This window comes from Trachemys scripta, chromosome 5, assembly GCF_013100865.1.
Source record: "Trachemys scripta elegans isolate TJP31775 chromosome 5, CAS_Tse_1.0, whole genome shotgun sequence".
NCBI lineage: Eukaryota > Metazoa > Chordata > Testudines > Emydidae > Trachemys > Trachemys scripta.
In genome coordinates, this window is record NC_048302.1 from 60,705,242 (window position 1) to 60,730,415 (window position 25,174).

The window sequence follows — 25,174 nt, forward strand, 5'->3', positions numbered from 1 at the left end:
TATCCAACCCCCCCTCCTGACTTCCCCTCGGGACCCCTGCCCCCATTCAACCCCGTTTCCCCCCCTGACCACCACCCCAAACTTCCCTGCCCTCTATCCAACCTCCCCTGCTCCCCTTACTGCACTGCCTGGAGCGATGGCTGGCGGCGCTACAGCCGCACCGCCCAGCTGGAGCCGGGCCATGCTGCCACCGCCACCATGCAGCACAGAGACCAGGTCAGGCTGGGCTCTACAGCTGCGCTGCCCCAGGAGCTCAGAGCCCCCACTGCCCAGAGGATTGCGCCGGCGGCTGAGTGAGTAAGCTGAGACTGCAAGCGAGTGGGGACAGCAGGGGAGGGGCCAGGGGCGAGCCTCCCGAGGCAGGAGCTCAGGAGCCGGGCAGGAGGGTCCTGCGGGCCGGATGTGGCCCATGGGCTGTAGTTTGGAGACAGCACCTCCACTATTAGATGGTGCTATATTTTTATTTTAGTGTTAAATTGTTGTCTGTTGTTAATCTGACTTGGCAAGGGTTAGTAGGCTCTTCATTCTTATTTCTGTGGGCCGGAGTTGGTACTTGTAGTTTCCCAATAAATCAGTGATTCTATACATATTACAAATGTTGTATTTGTGTCTATGCTTTCATTTTACTCATATCTCTCATAAAAACTTACTTCTTCTGTGATGGATGTCTACAACTTGTAAATTTGTAATGAAACTGAAAAACCTTCACAATATTTCTTCCTGCAGCTTTCCAAGCACAGCCTGTTTTCTTTGAGTCTGTTTATTGTCCAATACAGGATATAGAAATGCCCATTAGCGCAAAGTGGATGCAAAATACTCCATTCAAAGTTACTTGCACTAAAACAGATGGCTGGTGCAACTTTGAAAACATGCATAATGCAAAAACTCACTAGTTCTTATCCTGTATGCAATATATTATAGTATAAACAACTCTGATCAGGGGAGGGATAGCTCAGTGGTTTGAGCATTAGCCTGCTAAACCCAGGGTTGTGAGTTCAATCCTTGAGGGGGCCACTTGGGGATCTGGGGCAAAATCAGTACTTGGTCCTGCTAGTGAAGGCAGGGGGCTGGACTCAATGACCTTTCAAGGTCCGTTCTAGTTCTAGGGGATGGGATGGGCTACAACAAGCCTTTTGAGCCTGAAAATCCTATTTGTGCTGATAACAGCCTTTGCTCAGAATACCATGTATCACTACTACTAGGTGGGCACCTGCTTCCAAAAACCAGACCTATTGGGCCAAATCCTGCTCAAGCAACCCACCACTGACTCCACAAGAGTTGCAGGATGGAAATGAGAGTAAAATTTAGCCCTTTAGAACAATTTAATATTCTGCTTGGTGCCTAATGATTAAGCTTTTCCTGTTTTTTTACTTTAAGCATCTCATTCAGTATTATAAATAAAGCTCTTGTTTCCCTGTATCATATTTTTACTCACATCTAATTAAAGGTTGATGATTATTTCTACAATGGGTTTTCAGTTAGCTAATAGCTAATCCAAGAATCTTTCTTCAGTGTTTATAGTTCTGAATAAAAATATATTGAAAATAAGTGGAATGAATGCAACTAATAGTCAAGATATATGCTATCAGAATATTAATATGCATAATCCCACACCCTAGTAACACTGAGGTTGAGATCTAACCTAGGAGAATCTGACACTGTATCCTTAATATCTCATAGTACAGTACAGTAGTATGTTTTCCAAATTTGGCCTAGGTATAAATCTTTGAAAAATTTCAGGTCACACATGTTCAGTAAAGACTTTGGAGTATGGCAGCTAAATTTTCTGAATATTCAGTTTGCACTGAGCATGCTCCATCCCCTCACACATCTTTAAGTGTCAACTAGACTGCACATGAACACCCCACCCCCCCCAAGAGAGACCCTGCACCCTGCAGAGATGGAACAGGATTTTCCTGCAACTGATTCTCCTAGCTATTGAGGCTTGGCAGAGTGAGAGCAGATGAGGAGCTGAGGGGATGGAGGATGGAAGATGGACTGGCTGGGCAAGGATACAGACTCAATGAGCTGGGGGTGGGTGGAGGGAAAGGCTCAGAAAAGGGAGATTGGGACTGGAAGTCAAGGTGAGGGAGAAGAATGGGATGAGATGGCCAGGAGTGTGCAGACTCTTCCTGGAAAAGGGAGATAGACTGGGACAATAAGGCAGGGAGATGATTGCAGGGAGAGGCAGAAATAGGCCAAGGTCAGGCTCAAGGGGACAGGGAAAGATCAGGTTAGGGGTCAAACAGTTTGTGACCACTAGAACCTGCTACCCCTCCAAACCTGGAATGGAACCTGAGATTCCTGAGTGTCATCATTCATATCCTGGTCCACATAGAGAATGGTAACCTATTACTGCATTTGGTGCCAAAGGTCAGTGGAGTGTATCTAAAGTTTCCAGCCCTGCTGATAAGCCATGTGGTGCCTGTATAATGTTATATGATGGGATTTTTTTTCAGGTTTTTTTTTTCTTTTAAATCTGGGAAACTAAACACAAAAGTGTTAAAAGAACATTAAGTTTGCAAATTCAAGATCTCAAAAGCTAGGAAATGTAGATTTCTCTCTTACAGTTACTGTACAGAAGACTTGCATTTCTCTAATTGATTTTCATTCTGGCAAATACATTTCAGGTTTGTTTTTATTTAATATAGACCAAACATCCAATACATAACCACACAGACATTTTTTCTCCCAAAATTAGCATTATGACTTTATTTGGTGCTTTGTTACAATCTGTAAATCCAATAGTCAAAATATAAACTAGGCATAATGTTAAAGCATTTTACAAGCAAAATACTTTACTGTTTTCTTTCCAATTTGCATAGGATGGGATACGTGTACTGGTTAAATGATATACTGTACATAAACAAAAGCATAATTCATAAAACTGTACTGAATAGAGTTAAAATCTTGGGAGTCAACTGCTTTTAAATGGACATAACCATAAAAGAAAAACCATACACCTGAAGCAATAAATATGGCTGCCTTTCTATGAACACAGTTTCATGAAGGCAACAAGCCATTGAACTTCTCTTCTCATGCTGTTGTAGACCTTTCTACTTCAAAGAAATTAAACAATAAAACAAGCCAGAATGGGTCTATATATACCTGATTATTTTTTTCCTATTTGACAAAAGGCCAGAATATAGAGGGATTTTGATAGCTATTTCTGTAATCATTTATAGTAACATCTGTTTTTCATATTTTCAGTATCATGGAGCCATCAAGCTTAGAGCTTCATCCACACTAATAATCTTTGCATTTGTCATTACTCTGTTTAAATGTGTAAACCCAGATTTGTTCCACTGTCTAGCACCAGACAATGTAGAAATAGATGCTTTGCCACAGTAACCACATCTCTGTCCCTTCAACTGTATACCTCTGGCTTTAAAGTCTTACAAAACTAAAATATAGTTGATCTAGGTTGTAATAAAAGAGAATATTAAATACCTTTGGTAAAAATAGATATATTTAACAAGATTAGAAAAAGCAAATAGTTATATTGTCAAAAGGAGAGTATAAAAATGTACACGATAAAAAATACAAACAAATAAAAAGTCGTAGGCCATAGTAATTAGAGTAAAGCCACTGTTCTTTTCAATGTTTGCCTCCTTAGCTCATGCTTATTGTCCAGTCAGCTTTTCTAAAAGGCAGGAGCTTTAATAGTGGGTGTGGAAAAATCCAGTCTTTCCTACCAGTATCAGACAAATTAAGTTTAATTCAGAACAAGACAGTTTGTTTTAAAGCAAGTTTGTAAGACCTAGAACTCTGATTTAGAGCATGTGGGAGGGGTTGAGTACAGAAGGACAGATTCCAGATGTTGTCAATCACAGGCCAGATGTATTGGAGCTGTAGAAGTAAGGCAGCCAGCAGAATGAAGTCTTCGTGGTGTGAACACTGCAATTTTTTACACTAAATTCTTAAATCCGTGTAATGTCAAGCCAACTGGACATGATAATATATACTTCTAGTAATCCCTCACTGATGCCTTTCTCCCATCCTTTGACTGGGCCTCCAAGCGACAGCTTTTACACAACATATAATCCCAGTTTGGTTTCTTCTCTCTTTAGAACTCACTGTAAATCCTGAAGATGGAAGATCCCCAAAGCAAACAACTGAGATTACGGAAGGAGATAATGCACAAGCCCCATAACAGAATCAGCCATTAATTGAATGTACTTTGAAAGAAAGAAGCACACTTAGCCACATTTATCCTTCAGTATTCCCTTTGCAGACACAGGCACACTCCTCATGGTGTTCCAGGGGTACATCTGTCAATGATTTATGCAATCCCTTTACACCGCTCCTGGGCTTCAGCTGAAGAACCTGAAAGAGGACAATTGGAGCCAGGCTTTTAAGTAAATCATTAAACATCTTGTTCATTATCTACAGTACACTGGAAGTAGTAAACTGGAAGACAGGGAAACTACTAAAGGAAACTCAATCAACTCCACAACTGAGTTAATTCATTTATTCTGCTCGCTAATATATATTACTTTGTTTTGGCCTTACCTCAAGCCTTCCACAAACTTGATTAAGACATTAAGATATGCTAGATAGACATTTACTTTGGTCAACGCAAACCTTACTGCAGTGAGGTTTGGGTGGGTTTTTTTTTCTTTTTTGTTTGAAGGACTACTTATATAGTTGACTTAAAAATTAATTATTATTAGATGGTACTGGTAAAATAATATTGACTTTAGCTATAGATATTCAGTGATGTGAAGTTTATAAAAAAGGTTTCTTCCACTCACAGCTATGGAACATTTTTATAGGAAGTTAAAAATATCTAATAGCTTTTAAAAATGATAAATTATTTATAAGTCTTATACAATATACGTTAAAAGGTATACTGTTGTATATTTATCTAATACTCTAATTTATCTGATCTTAGATGGTCCAGTGATATTTATGAACTTGCACATTATGTCAAGCGGTTTTTTTCTACAAAAAGCTATAATTTCTGTGGTAACATGAGAACACAGATGTTGTAACTTGTTATAACCTGTAAATTAACTCACGCCACTGTATTACATATGCCCCTTCCTTTCCCCTTTAGAAAATTATCACTAGTCAAATCTGTTTTACAATTGGATCATACAGTACCATTAAAATAATATATGTGTGTATATCTATATATATATATAGATAGATATATGTGTGTGTGTGTGTGTGTGTGTGTGTGTATATAATTAAAATTAAAAAAAACTGAATCCATACACCTGCAAGTTTAGAATATAGGTAGAGATATTAAACTGATATATTTAGGTCTACAATTAATTACAGACGCTGGAAAAATCTTACATGACCTAGAGGTTGTTTATTGTCTTTTACATTCTAAAAAGAATGTTAGAGGATATCTTCAGGCTTTGCATATTAACAACAAAACTGTAAAATGCTAACTTTCAAACTGGCCCAGTTGCTTGTTAAGCTGAGCATGAACAAACAGCAGTTTCAATTCCCTTTTGTTTTTAAAAATAGAAAATCTCATTTTGCCCAACTTAGATAAATTCTTCAAATGTAGAGCTCTTCAGTCCACAGTAACTTCACAGGGTAAAAGCCCTTCTTGTCTACAAAAATAACCTCTATTCAAAAAATAACATTTGGAATAATTTACAACATAAATAGAACAGTAATATTTTCCACAGAGAATGGAGTGAGAGCACAGGCTCTGATTTTTTTTAACTCTTAGTAAAAGAGAAAGTGTCCTCCAAATGTGTCACTGTACAGTGACATTAGCCTTATCCTATGAACTGCGTTCTGGTCAGCATTCACATTCACAATAAAGATTGTTCCTTGAATGGATTTTCTCTGGTCTGAAATATAAAAACACAAAATGAGATACGTACCTCGTGGTATTTTTTGGTGACTTTGGTTGGGACGCATTGGCACTCATTGCAAGTATGGTGACAGCAGGCACAGTTTCCACCGCAACGCTTAACCAATAGACATAGTGGCCAGAAAATGGTGTCAGTTCGCTTCAGTTCCTCCCTCAATGACACTGAGAAGTTGCGAGGAGTACAGCTGTAGAGTCGCACCTCCTCCTTTAGAAGGTTCAGATCCACCACTGAAGAGCAAACATATCTTTCTGTGACTTGTCTTTCAAATGCCATCAATAAACAAACACACTTGAATGCTCTTGTAGCTTCCCTAAGGAGTGCAAATCCAAAGCCTCCAGAGCCCTGCGGACCAGATCCTCAATGGTATTTAAGGGTCTAAACTCCCATTGATTTCCATGGGAGTTCATTTCAGTAGGAGTGAGATGCCCTAAAATACTTTTAGGGTTCTGGGCCAGAGAGCTTTGCCATTGTGGAACTTACGCAAAGTGCACTTCAGCTCCTAGGCTGCAATAATGGCCTTAGTGTGGCCACATTCCCAGAATTCTCCCTCTCCTCAACCCCAATGTAATTTCCCTCTCAAACCCTGTACACAGGATTTAGCTACTAAATTAAACTGCAATATACTAAAGCTGTCTGTGGATTTTTATTCTACTTCATTATTAATTAAGGACTCCACTGCAATTAAGGAATCTTGCAAACATCTTTTTTTTAATTTTTTTTTTGAGTTTGTAAAACTTGTTAAAGTGTGCAAATGTTGTCTTCACTATATTTTTAATGCATGCCTCAACAAGGAAGATTCAATTGAAAGGGAAAACAAAATCTATTTTTCTAGCTAAAGGAAAGGCTGTACTATGGCCTAATCATGGAACTTCTGGAAATCTATGCTTACATCAGTGAATGTCCTATATACAGTGTGTGTGTGTGTGTGTGTGTGTATGTGTATATATATATTTACTATACATATATACACAGAGGGAGAAAGAGAGGGACTTATAAAATAAAAAAAATAATTATCAGAAGAGTGTTAAGATTTTTCTTTTGTCCCCTCCTTGTCCCTTTTATAATCAAGTCTGTCTGTGTCAACCTCTGTTGCCTCTCTCCATGCCATTTGCACTGTATTTATTTATTCATTCATTCTTGCTTCTCCCACTACCCACCCTCTGTCACCAAAGCAGAATTCATTAATATTCCTCCATTGAATCAAACTTTTAAATCTGTTACATTTAAGTAAGTACAAAACTTGGTAAAACAAGTTAAGTCATCTCCACCATACATGGAACTTCACTATATCAGTTTCCTTATAAACAGGTTCCACTGTAGCATATGAAAATGTTAGCATCTTGAGGGCTGAACAGTGTATGGAAATACCAAAAATAGGGCAGTATACTTCTTGTTCCCCTAATTCTATGGACAAGAATTAATGGGCCTTCAAAGGGGAAAATGCCATTCTTGAAAAAAAACTAGGGTTGGTTTTGTGGAACACTGAACACATTTTATTAGTGCAGGCTTTGATGAAAAGCACTGTAATTTGGCTTCTGGCAGAAAAGGAGGTTATAATGACCTGTGATATTTGGACTGATTCCTCCCCCCTCCCTCCCGAGGAATAGATGCAATGTGTAATGGTATCTGCGATTCTTTTCACTGCTGGGTTAGCAGCATTAAATTTTCCTCTTTTTATACACCTATGCCAGTATGGCTTTTGGAAATACCGAAATAAAAATCTCACACATATTAGCCCTGACATTTAAAAATAACCCTTTTCCAGAGGACCTATAATAGAAACCCGGGGAAAAAAACAGCAACCTCAAATCATCCCATTTATACTACAAATAAATTCATATTAACTTTTGGTAAAAACAAAGAAATCCTTCTAGTGGTTCAGAGAGGGAGAAAATAATCTTGGAACAGATTACTTCAGTTCCAATTAAAAATGTAACAATTGAAAATGAACAAAACAGAAGAAAGAATGTATGTATTATTAATCAGTGGTTACCTGCTGCTTTTGTTAAACACTGATCTGCATGTATTCTTAGTGGAAGATGTTCTCTGGTTTCAAATGACTAAATATAATTTCCCCACCACTATCCTCATGGCCATATTATGTTTTCTGGACACAGTCAGCTATTTCACCTATATGCCAAGATGAGATGGCTTAACACTTTGTTTTTCTTTTAAAATATGTGAATAACATGTACTACAGTGCAACTATAAACTGGTTGGGCCAACTGAGGGATAAATTGATAAAGTGTATGAGAAAGTAACCCTTTGTCCACTTTAAAAGAGTCATTTCAGTTCTAAGATGTCCTATTGGGAATTTTCTATGTTCAAAACCACCACGTTAAATGTAAAATAAAGCTGCTATCATTACTACAATAGTGTCTACAATGGATTAGTCACTACCATCATGTGAAGAAAGACACAGATCCCGCCATAACAATCCTGCAATCTAAAGGTTAAAATACAGTTATGGGATTTTGTACTCATTGTGACTAAGATGAGAAGGCAAACAAATTATGTTGTAATAATAATAATAATAATACAATAAAGTGTAATATTGTTTGCCATGGCATGGCACTACAGGTGTAGAGAAATGGAGTACACTTGCCTCTTCTGGCCATCAGCCTGGATGTGCCAACCAGGACAAAGAGATTTGTTTTTAACCTAGCTGCAGGCAGGCTTACTTAGATGACTTTCAGAACAAAGTAGTTTTTTTTTTTTTTAATCACTAATGTCTCATCCCAGAGCTGGCACCCAAGAAAGCAGTGTTGTCCCATAGGAAAATGTGATTTTCTCTTGGCATGACTGGCGCTGTCATAGAGGGATGGTTCTGACTAACAGTACCCCTAACTTTAGTGAGTGAGAACTAATCACTCAGCCAGAGAGGGAATCAAAAACAGGAAAAGAAAGGTTTAAAGAGGAAGGTGGGAAGGCTGGCACTGGATAACCTCTCCTCAGCAATAGCAACCCTTGTGTTCCTAAGGGAGAAATGCTTTATGCACTCAGTACTCAAATCCGGCAGGGACCAATGTGCTTGGTGAAGGTGTATGTATACTATCATGTGGCCACTGAGCATAGCTTGTCCAAGGAGATGTATTCCCCCCCACCCCCACCCCGGAAGTGTTTACTGCTCTAGTGGAATGGTCTAGAGCAATGGTTCTCAAACTATTGTACTGGTGACTCCTTTCACATAGCAAGCCTCTGAGTGCGTCCCCCCCCCATAAATTAAAAACACTTGTTTATATATTTAATACCATTATAAACTCTGGAGGCAAAGCGGGGTTAGGGGTGGAGGCTGACAGCTCACACACCCCTCCCCATGTAAGAACCTCGCAACTCCCTGAGGGGTCCCGACCCCCAGTTTGAGAATCCCTGGTCTAGAGTTCAGGAGAGTAAAGGAAGGGGTAAGGAATAGGCTAGATGAATACTGGATCTTGGGTCTGGGTATCAGATGCAGAACTTGGGTGCCTGGTGGCTAATGCTGGAGGCAAACAAGTCATGGATGAAATCTGTATGTTGCCTCCAATCCATGAGACCTCCACTTTGAAGAGGGACCTCAAAGATCCTATGAATGGATGGATGGATCTGGGTTCTGTTGAGAGTAGTCGGCATCGATGTTCAGATGGCTCAGGATAGAGGGTTTTCAGAAACCCAAGTGTTTTTCAGCAGGGATTGCCTCTTGGTTCCTACCCTTGGTGGTTTAAATAAGCTTCGGGAGTGGTGATATATGGCCTATAAGGATGTGTTGTAGGCTGTGGCCTTCCCAGTGGAAGGAGAACTAGTCAGATCTCCCATAAGTACAAGATATCGATGTTGAATCTTCTCTCTAAATTTGATCATTTTCTCTGAAAAGATCTGAGAAAGCTGTAGTCCTGGTTCCTCCATAACAGATATGACAAAGGGAATTTAGTAAAACATGAAAGGGATGTAATGGATGGTATGGTTCATTTTAGAAATAACTAAGTATAAAATTCCAAATGAAATCCCTGTAGTCAACTCCTAGCATTGATCAACGGTGGCGATTTGCTGGCATCTTTCAATATGAAGACAATCCAATGGCTCAGTTGCATGGGGAAACTGATAATTTCTAAGGGTATGTCTACACTACGAAATTAGGTCGAATTTATAGAAGCCGGTTTTATAGAAATCGGTTGTATACAGCCGATTGTGTGTGTCCCCACACAAAATGCTCTAAGTGCATTAAGTCGGCAGACCACATCCACAGTACCGAGGCTAGCGTCGACTTCCGGAGTGTTGCACTGTGGGTAGCTATCCCACAGTTCCCGCAGTCTCCGCCGCCCATTGGAATTCTGGGTTGAGATCCCAATGCCTCAATGATGCAAAACAGTGTCGCGGGGGGTTCTGGGTACATGTCGTCAGGCACCTCCCCCTCCGTCAGAGCAACGGCAGACAATCGATTCGCGCTTTTTTACCTGGGTTACCTGTGCAGAAAACATACCACGCCAAGCATGGAGCCCGCTCAGCTCAGCTCACCGTCACCATATGTCCTCTGGGTGCCGGCAGATGTGGTACTGCATTGCTACACAGGAGCAGCTAATTGCCTTTTGGCAGTAGACGGTGCAGTATGACTTGTAGCCTTCATCGGCGATCTGGGTGCTGGCAGAGGTGGGGCTGGCAGATGTGGGGCTACACTGCACACAGCAGCAGCCCCTTGCCTTTTGGTAGAAGATGGTATATTACAACTGGTATCCATCGTCATCGTACTGCAGTGGCTGTCAATCATGGGCACCTGGGCAGACATGCTCAGTCCTATCGAACTGTCTCGATGATGATGGCTATCAGTCGTAGTATGCTATTTTCTGCCAAGTGCCCAGTATTTTCTGCCAAGCACCCAGAAGATGCCGAGGGCTATCAGTCATGCTGCACCGTTGTCTGCCAGCTTAAGATGTAAAAAATAGATTTGTTCTGTATTCATTTGCTTCCCCCTCCCTCCGTGAAATCAATGGCCTGCTAAACCCAGGGTTTTGAGTTCAATCTTGGGGGGGGGGGCATTCTGTGTGACAGTTGTTTGTGTTTCTCCCTGATGCACAGCCACCTTTGTTGATTTTAATTCCCTGTACCTGTACGCCATGTCATCACTCGCCCCTCCCTCCCTCCCTCCGCCCGTCAGATACTAGTTTCACGCCTTTTTTTCAGACCAGACGCCATAGCACTGGGATCATGGCGCCCGCTCAGATCACCGCGGCAATTATGAGCACTATGAACACCACGCGCATTGTCCTGGAGTATATGCAGAGCCAGGACATGCCAAAGCAAAACCAGGACCAGCCGAGGAGGCGATTGTAGCGCGGCGACAAGAGTGATGAGGAAATTGACATGGACATAGACCTCTCACAAGGCACAGGCCCCAGCAATGTGCAAATCATGGTGTTACTGGGGCAGGTTAATGCTGTGGAACGCCGATTTTGTGCCCGGGAAACAAGCACAGACTGGTGGGACCGCATCGTGCTGCATGTGTGAGACGATTCCCAGTGGCTGCGAAACTTTCGCCTGCGTAAGGGCACTTTCATGGAACTTTGTGACTTGCTTTCCCCTGCCCTGAATCGCCAGAATACCAGGATGAGAGCAGCCCTCACAGTTGAGAAGCGAGTGGCGATAGCCCTGTGGAAGCTTGCAACGCCAGACTCCTACCGGTCAGTCGGGAATCAATTTGGAGTGGGCAAATCTATTGTGGGGGCTGCTGTGATCCAAGTTGCCAGGGCAATGAAAGACCTGGTGATATCAAGGGTGGTGATTCTGGGAAACGTGCAGGCCATAGTGGATGGCTTTGCTGCAATGGGATTCCCAAACTGTGGTGGGGCGATAGACGGAACCCATATCCCTATCTTGTCACTGGAGCACCAAGCCACCGAGTACATAAACCGCAAGGGGTACTTTTCAGTGCTGCTGCAAGCCCTGGTGGATCACAAGGGACATTTCACCAACATCAATGTGGGATGGCCGGGAAAGGTACATGATGCTCGCGTCTTCAGGCACTCTGGTCTGTTTCAAAAGCTGGAGGAAGGGACTTTCTTCCCGGACCAGGAAATAACCGTTGGGGATGTTGAAATGCGTATCGTGATCCTTGGGGACCCAGCCTACCCCTTAATGCCATGGCTCATGAAGCCGTACACAGGCAGCCTGGACAGTAGTCAGGACCTGTTCAACTACAGGCTGAGCAAGTGCAGAATGGTGGTGGAATGTGCATTTGGACGTTTAAAAGCGCGCTGGCACAGCTTACTGACTTGCACAGACCTCAGTGAAAAGAATATCCCCATTGTTATTGCTGCTTGCTGTGCGCTCCACAATATCTGTGAGAGTAAGGGGGAGACATTTATGGCGGGGTGGGAGGTTGAGGCAAATCGCCTGGCCGCTGATTATGTGCAGCCAGACACCAGGGCGGTTAGAAGAGCACAGCAGGGCGCGGTGCGCATCAGAGAAGCTTTGAAAATGAGTTTTGTGACTGGCCAGGCTACGGTGTGAAACTTCTATTTGTTTCTCCTTGATGAACCCTCCCCCCTCTCCCCCCCGGTTCACTCTACTTCCCTGTAAACCAACCACCCCACCCTCCCCTCCCCCCTTCGAGCACCGCTTGCAGAGGCAATAAAGTCATTGTTACTTCACATTCATGCATTCTTTATTAATTCCTCACACAACTAGGGGGATAATTGCCAAGGTAGCCTGGGATGGGTGGGGGAGGAGGGAAGGAAAAGGACACACTGCAGTTTAAAACTTTAACTCTTATTGAAGGCCAGCCTTCTGATGCTCGGGCAATCATCTGGGGTGGAGTGACTGGGTGGCCGGAGGCCCCCCCACCGTGTTCTTGGGCGTCTGGGTGAGGAGGCTATGGAATTTGGGAGGAGGGCTGTTGGTTACACAGGGGCTGTAGCAGCGGTCTCTGCTCCTGCTGCCTTTCCTGCAGCTCAACCATATGCTGGAGCATATCAGTTTGATGCTCCAGCAGCCGGAGCATCGATTCTTGCCTTCTGTCTGCAAGCTGACGCCACCTATCATCTTCAGCCCGCCACTTGCTCTGTTCATCCCGCGATTCAGCCCGCCACCTCTCCTCTCGTTCATACTGTGCTTTTCTGTAGTCTGACATTGACCGCCTCCATGCATTCTGCTGTGCTCTTTCAGCGTGGGAGGACATCTGGAGCTCCGTGAACATGTCATCCCGAGTCCGCCATTTTCTCCTTCTAATTTTCACTAGCCTCTGTGAAGGAGAAACATTTGCAGCTGGTGGAGGAGAAGGGAGAGGTGGTTAAAAAAGACACATTTTAGAGAACAATGGGTACACTCTTTCAAGTTAAATTTTGCTGTTCACATTACACAGCACATGTGCTTTCGTTACAAGGTTGCATTTTTCCTCTTATATTGAGGGCCTGCCGGTTTGGTGTGAGAGATCACTCACGCAGTGCCAGGCAACAGATTTCGGCTTGCAGGCAGCCATGGTAAACCACAGTCTTTTGGCTTTTTTAACCTTCTTAACATGTGGGAATGGTTTCAAACAGTAGCACCCTCATTTCCCATACCAAGCACCCGTTGGGTTGGCCATTTAAAATGGGTTTGCAATGTAAAAGGAGGGGCTGCGGTTTCCGGGTTAACATGCAGCACAAACCCAACTAACCCCCCTCCCCCACACACACCCAATTATCGGGGATGATCACTTCACCCCTCTCCCCCACCACGTGGCTAACAGCAGGGAACATTTCTGTTCAGCAGAGCAGGAAGGGGCACCTCTGAATGTCCCCTTAATAAAATCGCCCCATTTCAACCAGGTGACCATGAATGATATCACTCTCCTGAGGATAACAAAGAGCGATAAGGAATGGATGTTGTCTGCACGCCTGCAAATACCGGGACCATACGCTGCCATGCTTTGTTATGCAATGATTCCAGACTATACTGGCCTGGCATGGTAAAGTGTCCTACCATGGCGGACGGGATAAGGCAGCCCTCCCCAGAAACCTTCTGCAAAGGTTTTGGGAGTACATGAAGGAGAGCTTTCTGGAGATGTCCCTGGAGGATTTCCACTCCATCTCCATACACGTTAACAGACTTTTCCAGTAGCTGTACTGGCCGTGATTGTCAGGGCAAATTAATCATTAATCATTAAACACGCTTGCTTTTAAACCACGTGTAATATTTACAAAGGTACACTCACCAGAGGTCCCCTGTGTGCCCTCAGGGTCTGGGAGCATGCCTTGGGTGAGTTCGGGGGTTACTGGCTCCAGGTCCAGGGTGATAAACATATCCTGGCTGTTGGGGAAACCGGTTTCTCCACTTCCTTGTTGCTGTGAGCTATCTACATTATCTTCATCATCATCTTCCTTGTACCCCGAACCTGCTTCCCTGTTGCGTGATTCTCCATTGATGGAGTCAAAGCACACGGTTGGGGTAGTGGTGGCTGCACCCCCTAGCATGGCATGCAGCTCCACGTAGAAGCGGCATGTTTGCGGCTCTGCCCCGGACCTTCCATTTGCCTCTCTGGCTTTGTGGTAGGCTTGCCTTAGCGCCTTAATTTTCACGCGGCACTGCTGTGTGTCCCTGTTATGGCCTCTGTCCTTCATGGCCTTGGAGACCTTTTCTAATATTTTGCCATTTCGTTTACTGCTATGGAGTTCAGCTAGCACTGATTCATCTCCCCATATGGCGAGCAGTTCCCGTACCTCCCGTTCGGTCCATGATGGAGCTCTTTTGCGATCCTGGGACTCCATCACGGTTACCTGTGCTGATGAGCTCTGCGTGGTCACCTGTGCTCTCCACACTGGGCAAACAGGAAATGAAATTCAAACGTTCGCGGGGCTTTTCCTGTCTACCTGGTCAGTGCATCTGAGTTGAGAGTGCTGTCCAGAGAGGTCACAATGAAGCACTGTGGGATAGCTCCCGGAGGCCACTAACGTCGAATTCCATCCACACTACCCCAATTCCGACCTGCTAAGGCCGATTTTATCGCTAATCCCCGCATCGGAGGTGGAGTAAAGAAACCGGTTTAAAGGGCCCTTTAAGTTGAAAGAAAGGGCTTCATCGTGTGAACGTGTCCAGGCTTAATTCGATTTAACGCTGCTAAAGTCGACCGAAGCTCATAGTGTAGACCAGGCCTAAGATTCATGCCTGGCCACTTGCATGCCCATTACAAAGCTCTTCCATTCAAACTGGCACCTGTATCACAGAACAAAGATCATGATAGTTGCCAGTTTCAGAAATCAAGTCTGTGTGTGTGAATGCTCCAATGAAACACTGGATTAATCGGGCAAAGTAATTTCAGGAAACATCCCGAGCAATCACCAAATCTCTATAGCTATTTCTGATTTTCAGCCTGATTATAAAAAGGGTCAAATGTTCCCTGATCCTCTGAAGTATCTGAGCCACCTGAGGACAGACATCTATATCGCAGATCAGAAAAGCCTTTCTTTCCCTGAAAGAATCTCAAAACTTGAGTCTGCTGTCCAGTTCTCCCTTGACAACTGTCTTTCCAATGCAGCCTTGCATGACACTTATATGAATATTAGTATCATGTCAGGACCCAGTCTTGTGGCTGCAATTCCACTCCACAGCTTTTCAAAAATTCCTCCTGCGTGCCCTGTCCACATACTGGCATGTAAAAAGATGTGTGTGTTGTGATGGATTGTTCAGTCAAATATACTGAAGTCCTGCCTTTTCATCTATGTATTGGACTGGCACTTCATTCCATTAATATCAGATTATGTTAGGCTCCTAAATGAACAATCTGATTTTCAAAAGTGCCGAGTGTGCAACAGCTCCCACTGAAGTCATTGATATGATGCCAGCCTGCCTCCCAGGGTGGAAAAAAAACATTCCTAGAGAAAAAAGAGGAGGGAGCAGAGGAAGGGGAACCAGAAGTGGAGAAAGAGAGAGACTGTAAATCACAGGCACATCAGACTTATTATAAGGGCTGAAGGGCAGTGTTTGGACTTCCTGGCATGTTTCTTTTGCTTGCCTTTCTTCTTCACACTGAAGATCTTCTAAGATGGGGACCTGAACCAGATATGTCACATGCTTCTCTTAGCAAGGCCAGAAGCAAGCCAGGTGGAAGGATGTGTGAAGGATACCTGCAGGGAGTTCAAAAAGGATATAGCTTGGCACAAAAAAATCTCATCCTCCTGACTGACACTTTCTGCCTGAGCAACAGCAGAGTTACATACCTATTTGCCTATGACTGTTACTCACATGTCATGGGGAACGGGGAGGAGGGGAAGTGGGGATTGTTCAAAATGGAAATTAAATGAATTATCATTTTAGAAACAATTTGGATATGGGTTTGAATAAAACCCTAGATCCAAACACCCCAATTCTGGAAGGGTTCTGAATGTGAACCCAAACCCAACATTTTCAATTCAGTATAATTTAGTGTGCTTTAACAACAGAACTTCTGAGGTGTTGAAAAGCTTCATGTCTAACAAAGTACCTAAGGTGTATAGTTTTTATATCACAGCATGCACCCTTGCCCTATCTTTCTTCTTATTAAAAGGTGTGTGGCAAATCTATCCAGTGCCTATGTAATCATTTCTTTGAACTGTGTGAATGAAGCTCCTATTTTTTCAAAGAGTATCTGTCTGTCCAAAATGTATTTTAACATACCGTGGGCACAAAACTAGATGACAGAATGTATATATTCCCTTAAAATGTTTACTTAACCATAATAAAAGGTTATATGAATTTCCCAAGTGAACCAAGTTACAATACCTGTTATAATGTGAAAATTTAAACACACTTTCAACTTGGCTTTCACTCATTTATCATGGTTGACACAACAGTCAAAAGTTCTTTTTTAGCACCAGCTCAGAAAAAATGCAGGTTTTTTTTTATTTTTATTTTTTTGCAGAACCAAGATATTACTGAAGAAAGAAAGAAAGAAGCGATGTGGGTAGGTGTAAAATAAAACTGTATTTCAAAATAATGTATCTTCATTAGTTTATATAATTTAAATATACTAAGTTCACATCAATCTGAAATTAACTGCTTTTTATAATTGAGGCTATAACTTTCTAACAAATCTCCAGAGATGTGTACTCAAAAAGAATCCCTCTTTCCCAAAGCATTTTACCAGCTAGATCCTGGTCTAAATAAAGCCAGGGAGGGGAGCAGATTTTCTCCTGCAGAAGGTTGGTATTTGTGTGCGTATGCACATCAGGAAAGTGGTTCTGGCTCCTAGGCTCCACATCACCTAGAGATGCTCCCAGTGGCATAGTGGATTTAATGGCCCCTACAACCGTAAAGGATTGGCATAACACACCCACCCCCGGCCCTTCTGGTCCTTTGCCAGAAGTGCAAGGAGCAGAGGCACATGCTCTCAGTACAGATATATAAACAGGAGGTTCCCACACACCAGGAGAATTATCTGCTTCTTGTAACATGTATGTAGCATAAAAGAGCTGTAATTAGGCTGCAGAATGTGGCCCATTGATTACTCACTGATTTTTGTGGGAGTAAGACTGGACTACTTTTTTTCACTGCAATGCACTTTTTACTTTTTAAGACGTATAATATTCAAAAGGAACTTCGTTTTTATATATGAAAATATTTTGGAATACAGAACCAAATTTTGCTTTTTGAGTAACTCCTTTGACTTAACAGAGGTATTCCTGATTTACATGGATACAATTGAGATCATAGTTTGGTCCTAAATTCTGGACATAAATATGGCCTTTAATTAAAATGAATAAAACAAACAGAAAACTAGCCTAATTATAGAATTTGAAGGGTACAATGTAGTTTTAATTAACTGATAAACATTTTAGGCCAGATAATTTTCTATAATACTTCTTAATTTAGGTTTTTAATGCAGTAGAGCATGTTATTAAAAACAACAATAATACAAATAAAAACAAGCAAAAAGTTCACATTCTCTAACTATTCAAAGCACCTAACAGTTAATACTGTGTCATCTTAATGGGGCACATTTTCTGCCCCCAGGCTATAACATTACACACTCAGTAATGCAGTCTGAGGGTGGTCCTTTTAAGATGAATGTGGCAATACTCTGATATGTTTATTCAAAGGAAAATCTATTTCATTGTCTAATTAGAAGTCTTTAAAAGATTTACCCTGATAGTTTCTTGGGAAGATCACTGTCTCGTAGAGAGTTGCTTTTGTCTATATAGATGTTATCCAACACCTGCATTTCTGTTTATGTAAGGTTCCACAAATATACATTGCTTTTCTCTCACTTATTGTATGCTTAAAATGGTAATGCAGTTGATAAATGGCGAAACTCTTTAACTAGGAAAGTGCTAAATGAATATTTGAAAGATGTGCTTTATAGCTGAAAGCTTTTAAAGACAAACTGCCTCCTGTCCAAGTCTTGATTTACCTATGCATAGCTGTAGCAATAAAAGCATGGCTAGAATGGTAAATTTTTAGCTCTGATCCAGGGATCAGCTGTCAAAAAACTAAATCTGAGTTATGAAAAGGATTCACCTTCTCTCCTTCCTTGCTGACTGAATGATAATCTACATTTGCCAACATAGGCACTACTAACTGATATTTCATTTACACTTGAAGATTTTCATTTTCATGCTATGTGATAGGGAGGGAAGAGAGTGTTGTCTGCATGCTGTTCATCAACACAGAATCCATAAATATGAAATAGTGGCAGTATCTCCAGGAGATTTGGCGGAAAATGCACAAATTTCCAATGTAAGCAAAAGGAAATGTCTTTCCTTGATTTACTCTATGTAAGGTAAAATCCTTAACACAGGGTATATACTTTACACCTTCAATTAAGCAATTGCCTACCTCAACAAGTGGTGGACAGGGACACCATTGTTTCATGGGATAGTGTGGAAGAGGGCATTGACACAACTTGCTCTGAGGCCATAAAGATTGCTAAATTCACATTCTGAGACAATCCAGACTACACCAACTGAAAGGAAGGTCAGGCATGGGCTGCACATCAGAGAGGAACAATTCCTTCATGAATACCCCAATGCACAGTTTGAGAGCACTACACCATACTGTAGGTGGTAAAGAATATAGGCCAATTTGTGATTGGCCCTTGTGTGCTGGATGCTGAGAGATTCTCCTTTTTTTGCACACAACAGACAATCAGAATCCTTGCATTTGGAGGCAATGAGAAGTCATGTGCCCACAGCAACAGTCAGTAGAACATGCCAGGTGCAACCTTTCACCCCACGTTGGTCTCTCTTCTGTGTATACATTCTATTGCGTCCATAGATTAGATCAATAAATTAGATCGATAGATTAGAGAGATACTGCAACGCCATCTGAGGATACAGTATTTTCTATAGTTACAATGTCATAGAGTACTACACATAGATTGCACATGAGCAGTATTATACAAGTGCATGCTAGCTTTTACCATTTGAATGGGCAGGCTATCATTTTATGGCCTTCCTCCAGGCTTGACATACCCAGTTCAGGAAACACAACTCTATAGCCTTTATTTGTCAGCCAAATGAGTAAAGCTCTGTTCCATGGCCTGAAGAGATATCTACTGAGTCCACCTTTACAACAAACATCCATTATTGTTACTGGAAGGCTGCTTGGATTCTTTACACCTGGCCACATCATCGTTTTCCTGAGAGTAAATTTCCTAAGGTGCCGTACTCATTTTGCTCTAATGAGAACATTCTCATCTCCACTTGGAACTCCCATTCCCTGTCTATGCCTCTTCTCAGTTAGCCTGGCAGCTTAGCTACATCCAGAGAAACCCCTTTCTGGTGTTATGATCCTTTTTGTTCCCAGTTGCTGTAATCTTTTTGATAAGAAACAAAAATATCATGATGTAAAAGAGATAATGGCTGATCAGATGGGGGGCAGGGAAGATTCTCTGCAACTATGATCAAACTCACCAGCACACAAGCTGGTTGGTACAAGGGAAGAGTGCAGGACCTGGGGCTGTATTAGGTAAGAAGCTCCATCAAAGTCCATCTATTGCTCTGAAGAAGGGGGATTTCACTTTGAATTCTATATTTTGGTAATTTCAATATATTATTATTATTTTAAATGGGATCTGGAGTGGCTATTCTCTCCCAGGGCTGAGCCTGGCACAAATGCCTCCCAAATTCCCTGTGCTATGAATAGGGCCCTACCAAATTCAAGGTCCATTTTGGTCAATTTCACAGTCATAGAATTTTAAAAATCGTAAGTTTCATGATTTCAGATATTTAAATCTGAAATTTCACAGTGTTGTAATTATAGGGGTCTTGACCCAAAAAGGAGTTGGGGTGGGGGAGAAGGTTATTGTATGAAGGTTGTGGTACTGCCACCACGACCCCAGTTTGAGAAAAACTGATCTCCCCCATGAAATCTGTATAGCATAGGGTAAAAGTACACAAAAGACCAGATTTCATGGGGGGAGACCAGATTTCAAGATCCGTGATGCTTTTTCCCTGGCTGTGAATTTGGTAGGGCCCTAGCTATGAAACATGGAGAGGTGCTCTGGCATTGGCTGCATTAAAAACTATCTCATTCTTTCATTTTGCTAAATTTCTCCATATTTTTGTGGAGACATTTTTAGTTATTGCCCTTTGTCCAAATCATAAACATGTGAGAGTATCTATATTCCGCAAAGTATATAGAAAGTTAAAAGCTGTAAGACAGGGTGAAGAATATCCAAAATGACTGTTCCTCTGCCAAGATAAACATCTATGCAGAGCCATAAATTACAGAAGAGGGGATTACCTCTTGATTTTCTCTCACGAATATATGCCTTTCCAAGGATTTGCCATGTTGGTCTGTACAGATCTTCCAAGTCCAGTTGCCACCTGTCTGGTTCCAGATATCGGATAAGTTCTTCTACAGTACTAAATCCAGCAACAGCATTGTTTAGTAAATCTAATGGTAAAGCTGATGGGGGTAACATGGATGGGCTGGCAGCTTCTGTATGGTGCTGCAATAAAACAAAGAACAGTATCAGTTAGATATGTAAGGTAATTGCTTAGGTCAAACGTACTTTATAAAGCTGGATAAACTTGGCAGTGGAGATTATAAAAGTAACTAGCTGTTTAACCAATTTACTGACTAAGACTAACGATAATCCAGGGAGCACCTAAACATTCCCCCCATTTAAAGTGTTAATTTGACTACACATTTTTTTTCTTCTTACTTTCTTGGTTTTTAGGAATGTCATACTACTATACCTCTTTTCTGGAGAAGTTCACTAAATGATGGATGATATGTCAGAAATAATTAGAGCAAATGGTGCACTAAACCTTTGATGGAAAAATATAGCTCCATTACAAGCAATTATTCCCTCCTGAAATCTTAGGAAACTCACATTTCTCATGCTGCTTTTAGCACAAGGATTAACTGGCCTTTTGTGGGGTTTGGTGTTGTAGAGTCAAATATGAAACTATTCTAGTGTAACAATAGTAGAAAATCCTGTTGCTGCCTATTGATGAAAAAGAGACTGTATGTTCAGTGAAGTTTCAAGCACAGTGATGCTGTCGACCAATAATTCAGAAGGGTACCCCCGATACATCGCACTGTGTGTTATCTTTGCAGATTAACCGTGCTATATAACAGCTAGGTATTATTTAATCTGAAATGCCCTCTCAACACTGCACACTGAACAGAACTTCTTTAAAATGTTGAAAACAGCCCTGAAAAAGCCACAACACACCCCATCAGAATTTGTTGCCATTGTAGCAATGTTTCATTCCACTAACTGTAAGTGAGCCAACACCTATAAACTCTCCAGGAGGATGGGCACTAGATTAATCATGTGTCTGAGGACTGATGTGAGGGTGAGGGGGAAAGGCAATGAGTGGAAGTAGTCAACATGCCTTTCCCAATATTTGCTTTCAAGAAATACCACGAGAATGGCTTTCCTTGCTTTATTTCTAACATATGCATGGTCCTTGGTTGTTGTTGTTAGGTTTTTTTTATCTAGGAATCATGCAAGTGTAGAAATATGTACAGAAATACCTAGTCTGTTGGTATTGGTAACTTCTGTAGGGATCTGTATCCTGTCATTCTAGCATTATTTCCAACAGAGAGGCAGAAGCCATCCAGCTGTCCATTGTTGGTGGGTAATTTAAATGAACACAGATCCCAGAAAAGTAAGTGTTTATTTCCCTCATCTTCCTGATGCCCACATTACAAATAGCATGATGATCTGTCCATTGGATTATGATAATAAACCAGTATATTCTGGACAGTAATTTAAAACTTATACTGCACAATGTGCGGTGCTGCAAATTTCAAAACAGTGCTGTAATGCTATCCAGACTATAAAGAAAAATAAATATTGTAAGATTTTTCTTCCTGTTTTCCTCCAGAAAGAGTATTTATACATAAATATATGTTAATATTCATGTTTTCTGTTTTGAAAGTGTTGGGGTTTTCTTTTGCTCAATAATAAGTAAATATCAGGAAGATTAACCTACCAATCATTCTGAAGAAAACTCATTTCCTATCACTAATTTCTGACAAACTTTTTCTGACAATTTTTTTTACAGTATGCTCTCATTTTTGATGCACATACAAGGCCTGATACACCAGTATGTTTCTCTAATTTTATCCTGATGTAACCCCAATGAAATCATACAGTTGTTTCAGTGTAAATCTGGAGTAAGGAAGTGGTAAATCAGACCCATATTGCTTCATTGCAAAATGGATAAAGTAGTTTAAACACAAAAATTGTCATCACCGTCCACTAGTCTCACTTTAGAAAAACAAAATAAAACATCATTAAAATATAGCAAAATTTCACACAATTGAAGTTTCACATCTCAATGAACAGTAGTTACAAATTTATAACATCATTTATCAAAAACAATTAAGTTTAATAAAATTGTATAAATCAGTGTAAAAACATTTATTGAGTACCTAATTTATTGAGTACATACTTGCAAAGTTGTCTTTAAAGATGTGAATACCGTAATTGATATTTACCACATAACAACTTCCTAAGAAGTCTCAATTACATGCATAGTTAAGTATTTTATGACAATTAAAATGTTATTCTTTGTCAAAACTGCTAATAGTTGTTTATTTTTCATTTAAGCATTTTAGGCAGAATGTCAAGAGTAGCAATAAATAGTATTATCTTTCTTTTGGCTATTCCCATAATTCGTAACACGTTATTAGGAGTGGCAGCTTTATCTACCTTGCAAACGACAAGAATTCACTAACATTTCAAAGGTTTTTTAAAATTATTTAATCTGTAGAAGTGTCATGACTTCTGAACACTGAGAAAAGTTTGGATTCTAGGAGGGGGTACTCTCCTTGTTAGGAGAGAAATGAATTGAAAAAAGATACTGTATCCTAACTTATTTACGAGTATGTACATTCTTTACAGGGATGTCAGATGGCAAAAGGCAAAGTGTAAATGAGTGGTTTTCAATCTGTGGTCCACGGACCCCTGAGGGTCCGCAGACTATATCTGTGATTTCCAAAGGGATCTGCACTTTTATTCGACATTTTTTAGCGGTCCACAAATGAAAAAAAGGTTGAAAACCACTGGTGTAGATGATAATTCTCAGAGGTAGCACGGGAGTTGTAACCTCAAGCAAACAACTCTATATTCAAGTTCTCAACCAGACAGATTCTCTATTTCTGCTGCTGCAATGGGACAACAATGTAAGAGTATCAAATTCTGTCCATTTGTTAGTGAAATGTGCTTGGACTATGACTCAAATTCACAGCACAGTCACCTGATCAGGTCTATATAAAAACCATCTATGGGTATTGCCAGCTATACAGCTATTGATGTTTTGCAACATAAAATGAAAACTATTTGAATTCAGCAACTGTCCCTCAAACATAAGAGCTCAACATTTGCCATTAACAGATTCTCCACTTTGATAGCACTTACTGTTCTATCTAAAGTGTGATTCTGTTCCATAGTTTGTTTAAAAACATTGTGAAATTCCATATTTGGTAACTGCACACCTAGTTACTCCCCCCAAAAACTGGCTCAGCTTTATGATGTAACAACTCCTAAAGGTTAATTAAGCCCATCAGTGTCATTAAAAATTCTTAATACAAATGAAACAAATTAATCCCTGTTGAAAATCCATAGGGCTAGAATCTCACCTGTGCTGAGTAAATCTTGGCTCCTTTGGTCCTGCTGCAGCCCTGTCACAACTTAAAGCTGTTGTCGGCAGCTTTAAGTTGCACCATTGGTTTAAGATCCTCAACAGCCCTGATGACTGTGTGCAAAAAAAGTGGTCTTTTACAGTGGAATAGCTAATGTACAACAGTTATCTCACTGTGAAATCCTAGTTTTTACCACATGGTAGCAAGGTCAGCACTCTATCCTCTGGCCTTGATTGACCATGCCTAGTTTACCTCATGGCAAAAACCACAGTGCCTTATCTTCACTAATATCTAACATGCATTAGCAATCTATCTTTTTTGATAATGAAGACTTTGCCTGAACAGAGCAAGACTCCAACGCGCCTCTTCCCCACTCACTTATTTGTGGAGAGGGTAGCGGGTAGGCATGGACTGCACCAAAAGCAAGCTCCTCTTCAACAGAGGAACTCCATAGTGGGCATTTGCAGTTGGGATATGGGCAAAGGTGCCGTAACACAGCTTATGAATGGGGCTCATTGTATCCAGTGGGCTTACACCAGGGAGAAATATGGCCTAGTCTTTCTAGTGAAGTTGAGGCACTCCATAATATGTACTAAACACTTAAACTTTTCTTTCATAGCACTACATATTTGATTAATAGGAATGTTTGGGGCTTCCCCCTCCCCCAAAGATGAGCGATTCACATCAAAACAGCAAAATGCAAAATAATAATTTGTAAAATATCTTGACAAATGATATATTTTAGCGTGTTCCTCCCCCATATTAAAAACAAACTTAAAACTTTTTCAATTTTTGTTTTTATACCCAGGAAACCATTTTCATTTATTTTAATATGATGAAACATGTTTAAATACTAGATAGAGACAATTTTGTCTTTACTGTGTTATTAAATATGAATCAGAGCGAAAACCAAAAACCATAGTAAAATACACTAGACCAGCAGCTGCCCTGTAGTAAAAGCCAAGAATGACAATTAGTGTTGGATCAAATGGAATTTCCAGTTAGGCTATTTATACTGCATTTTCCTGGGTACATTTGAACCTATTGAAATGAATATCTTACAGATGTGCCTGAAGGAACTCTTAATCTTTAAAAAAAGTGGAAGGGGGGCAAAAGATTTGGTGAGGGGAGGAGAAGGTTGCGAGGATGAGATGCAACAGGAACCAAAGAACTAAACTGTAACTTTACAATCAGCCTCACGTAAGGGCTGACTTATAGCTGCACTTCCTCAGGAACAGCTCGGAGAATGAACTTTGACTTAGAAAGTTAGAATTACTCCCCTGCTACCTCTTTGCTCAGGGACTGTAAGT

General features: G+C 41.1%; 1 protein-coding gene across 2 annotated transcripts in view; it reads right to left on the reverse strand.

Annotated features, from left to right (window-relative positions):
* Positions 1-2,651: 2,651 nt before the first annotated feature.
* The window catches only part of PDGFC (platelet derived growth factor C), a 243,621-nt gene continuing 221,098 nt past the window's right edge, over positions 2,652-25,174 (reverse strand). Inside the window, exons 5-7 of one of the 2 annotated variants that reach the window (XM_034771611.1) lie at positions 20,505-20,712; positions 5,850-6,067; positions 2,652-4,326 (exon numbers count right to left, since the gene is read on the reverse strand). In XM_034771611.1, the coding sequence (XP_034627502.1) occupies positions 4,210-4,326; positions 5,850-6,067; positions 20,505-20,712 (543 nt within the window). In that variant the 3' untranslated portion in view covers positions 2,652-4,209. The remainder of the gene's footprint in view (positions 4,327-5,849; positions 6,068-20,504; positions 20,713-25,174) is intronic. The other variant, XM_034771612.1, reaches the window with a different exon arrangement.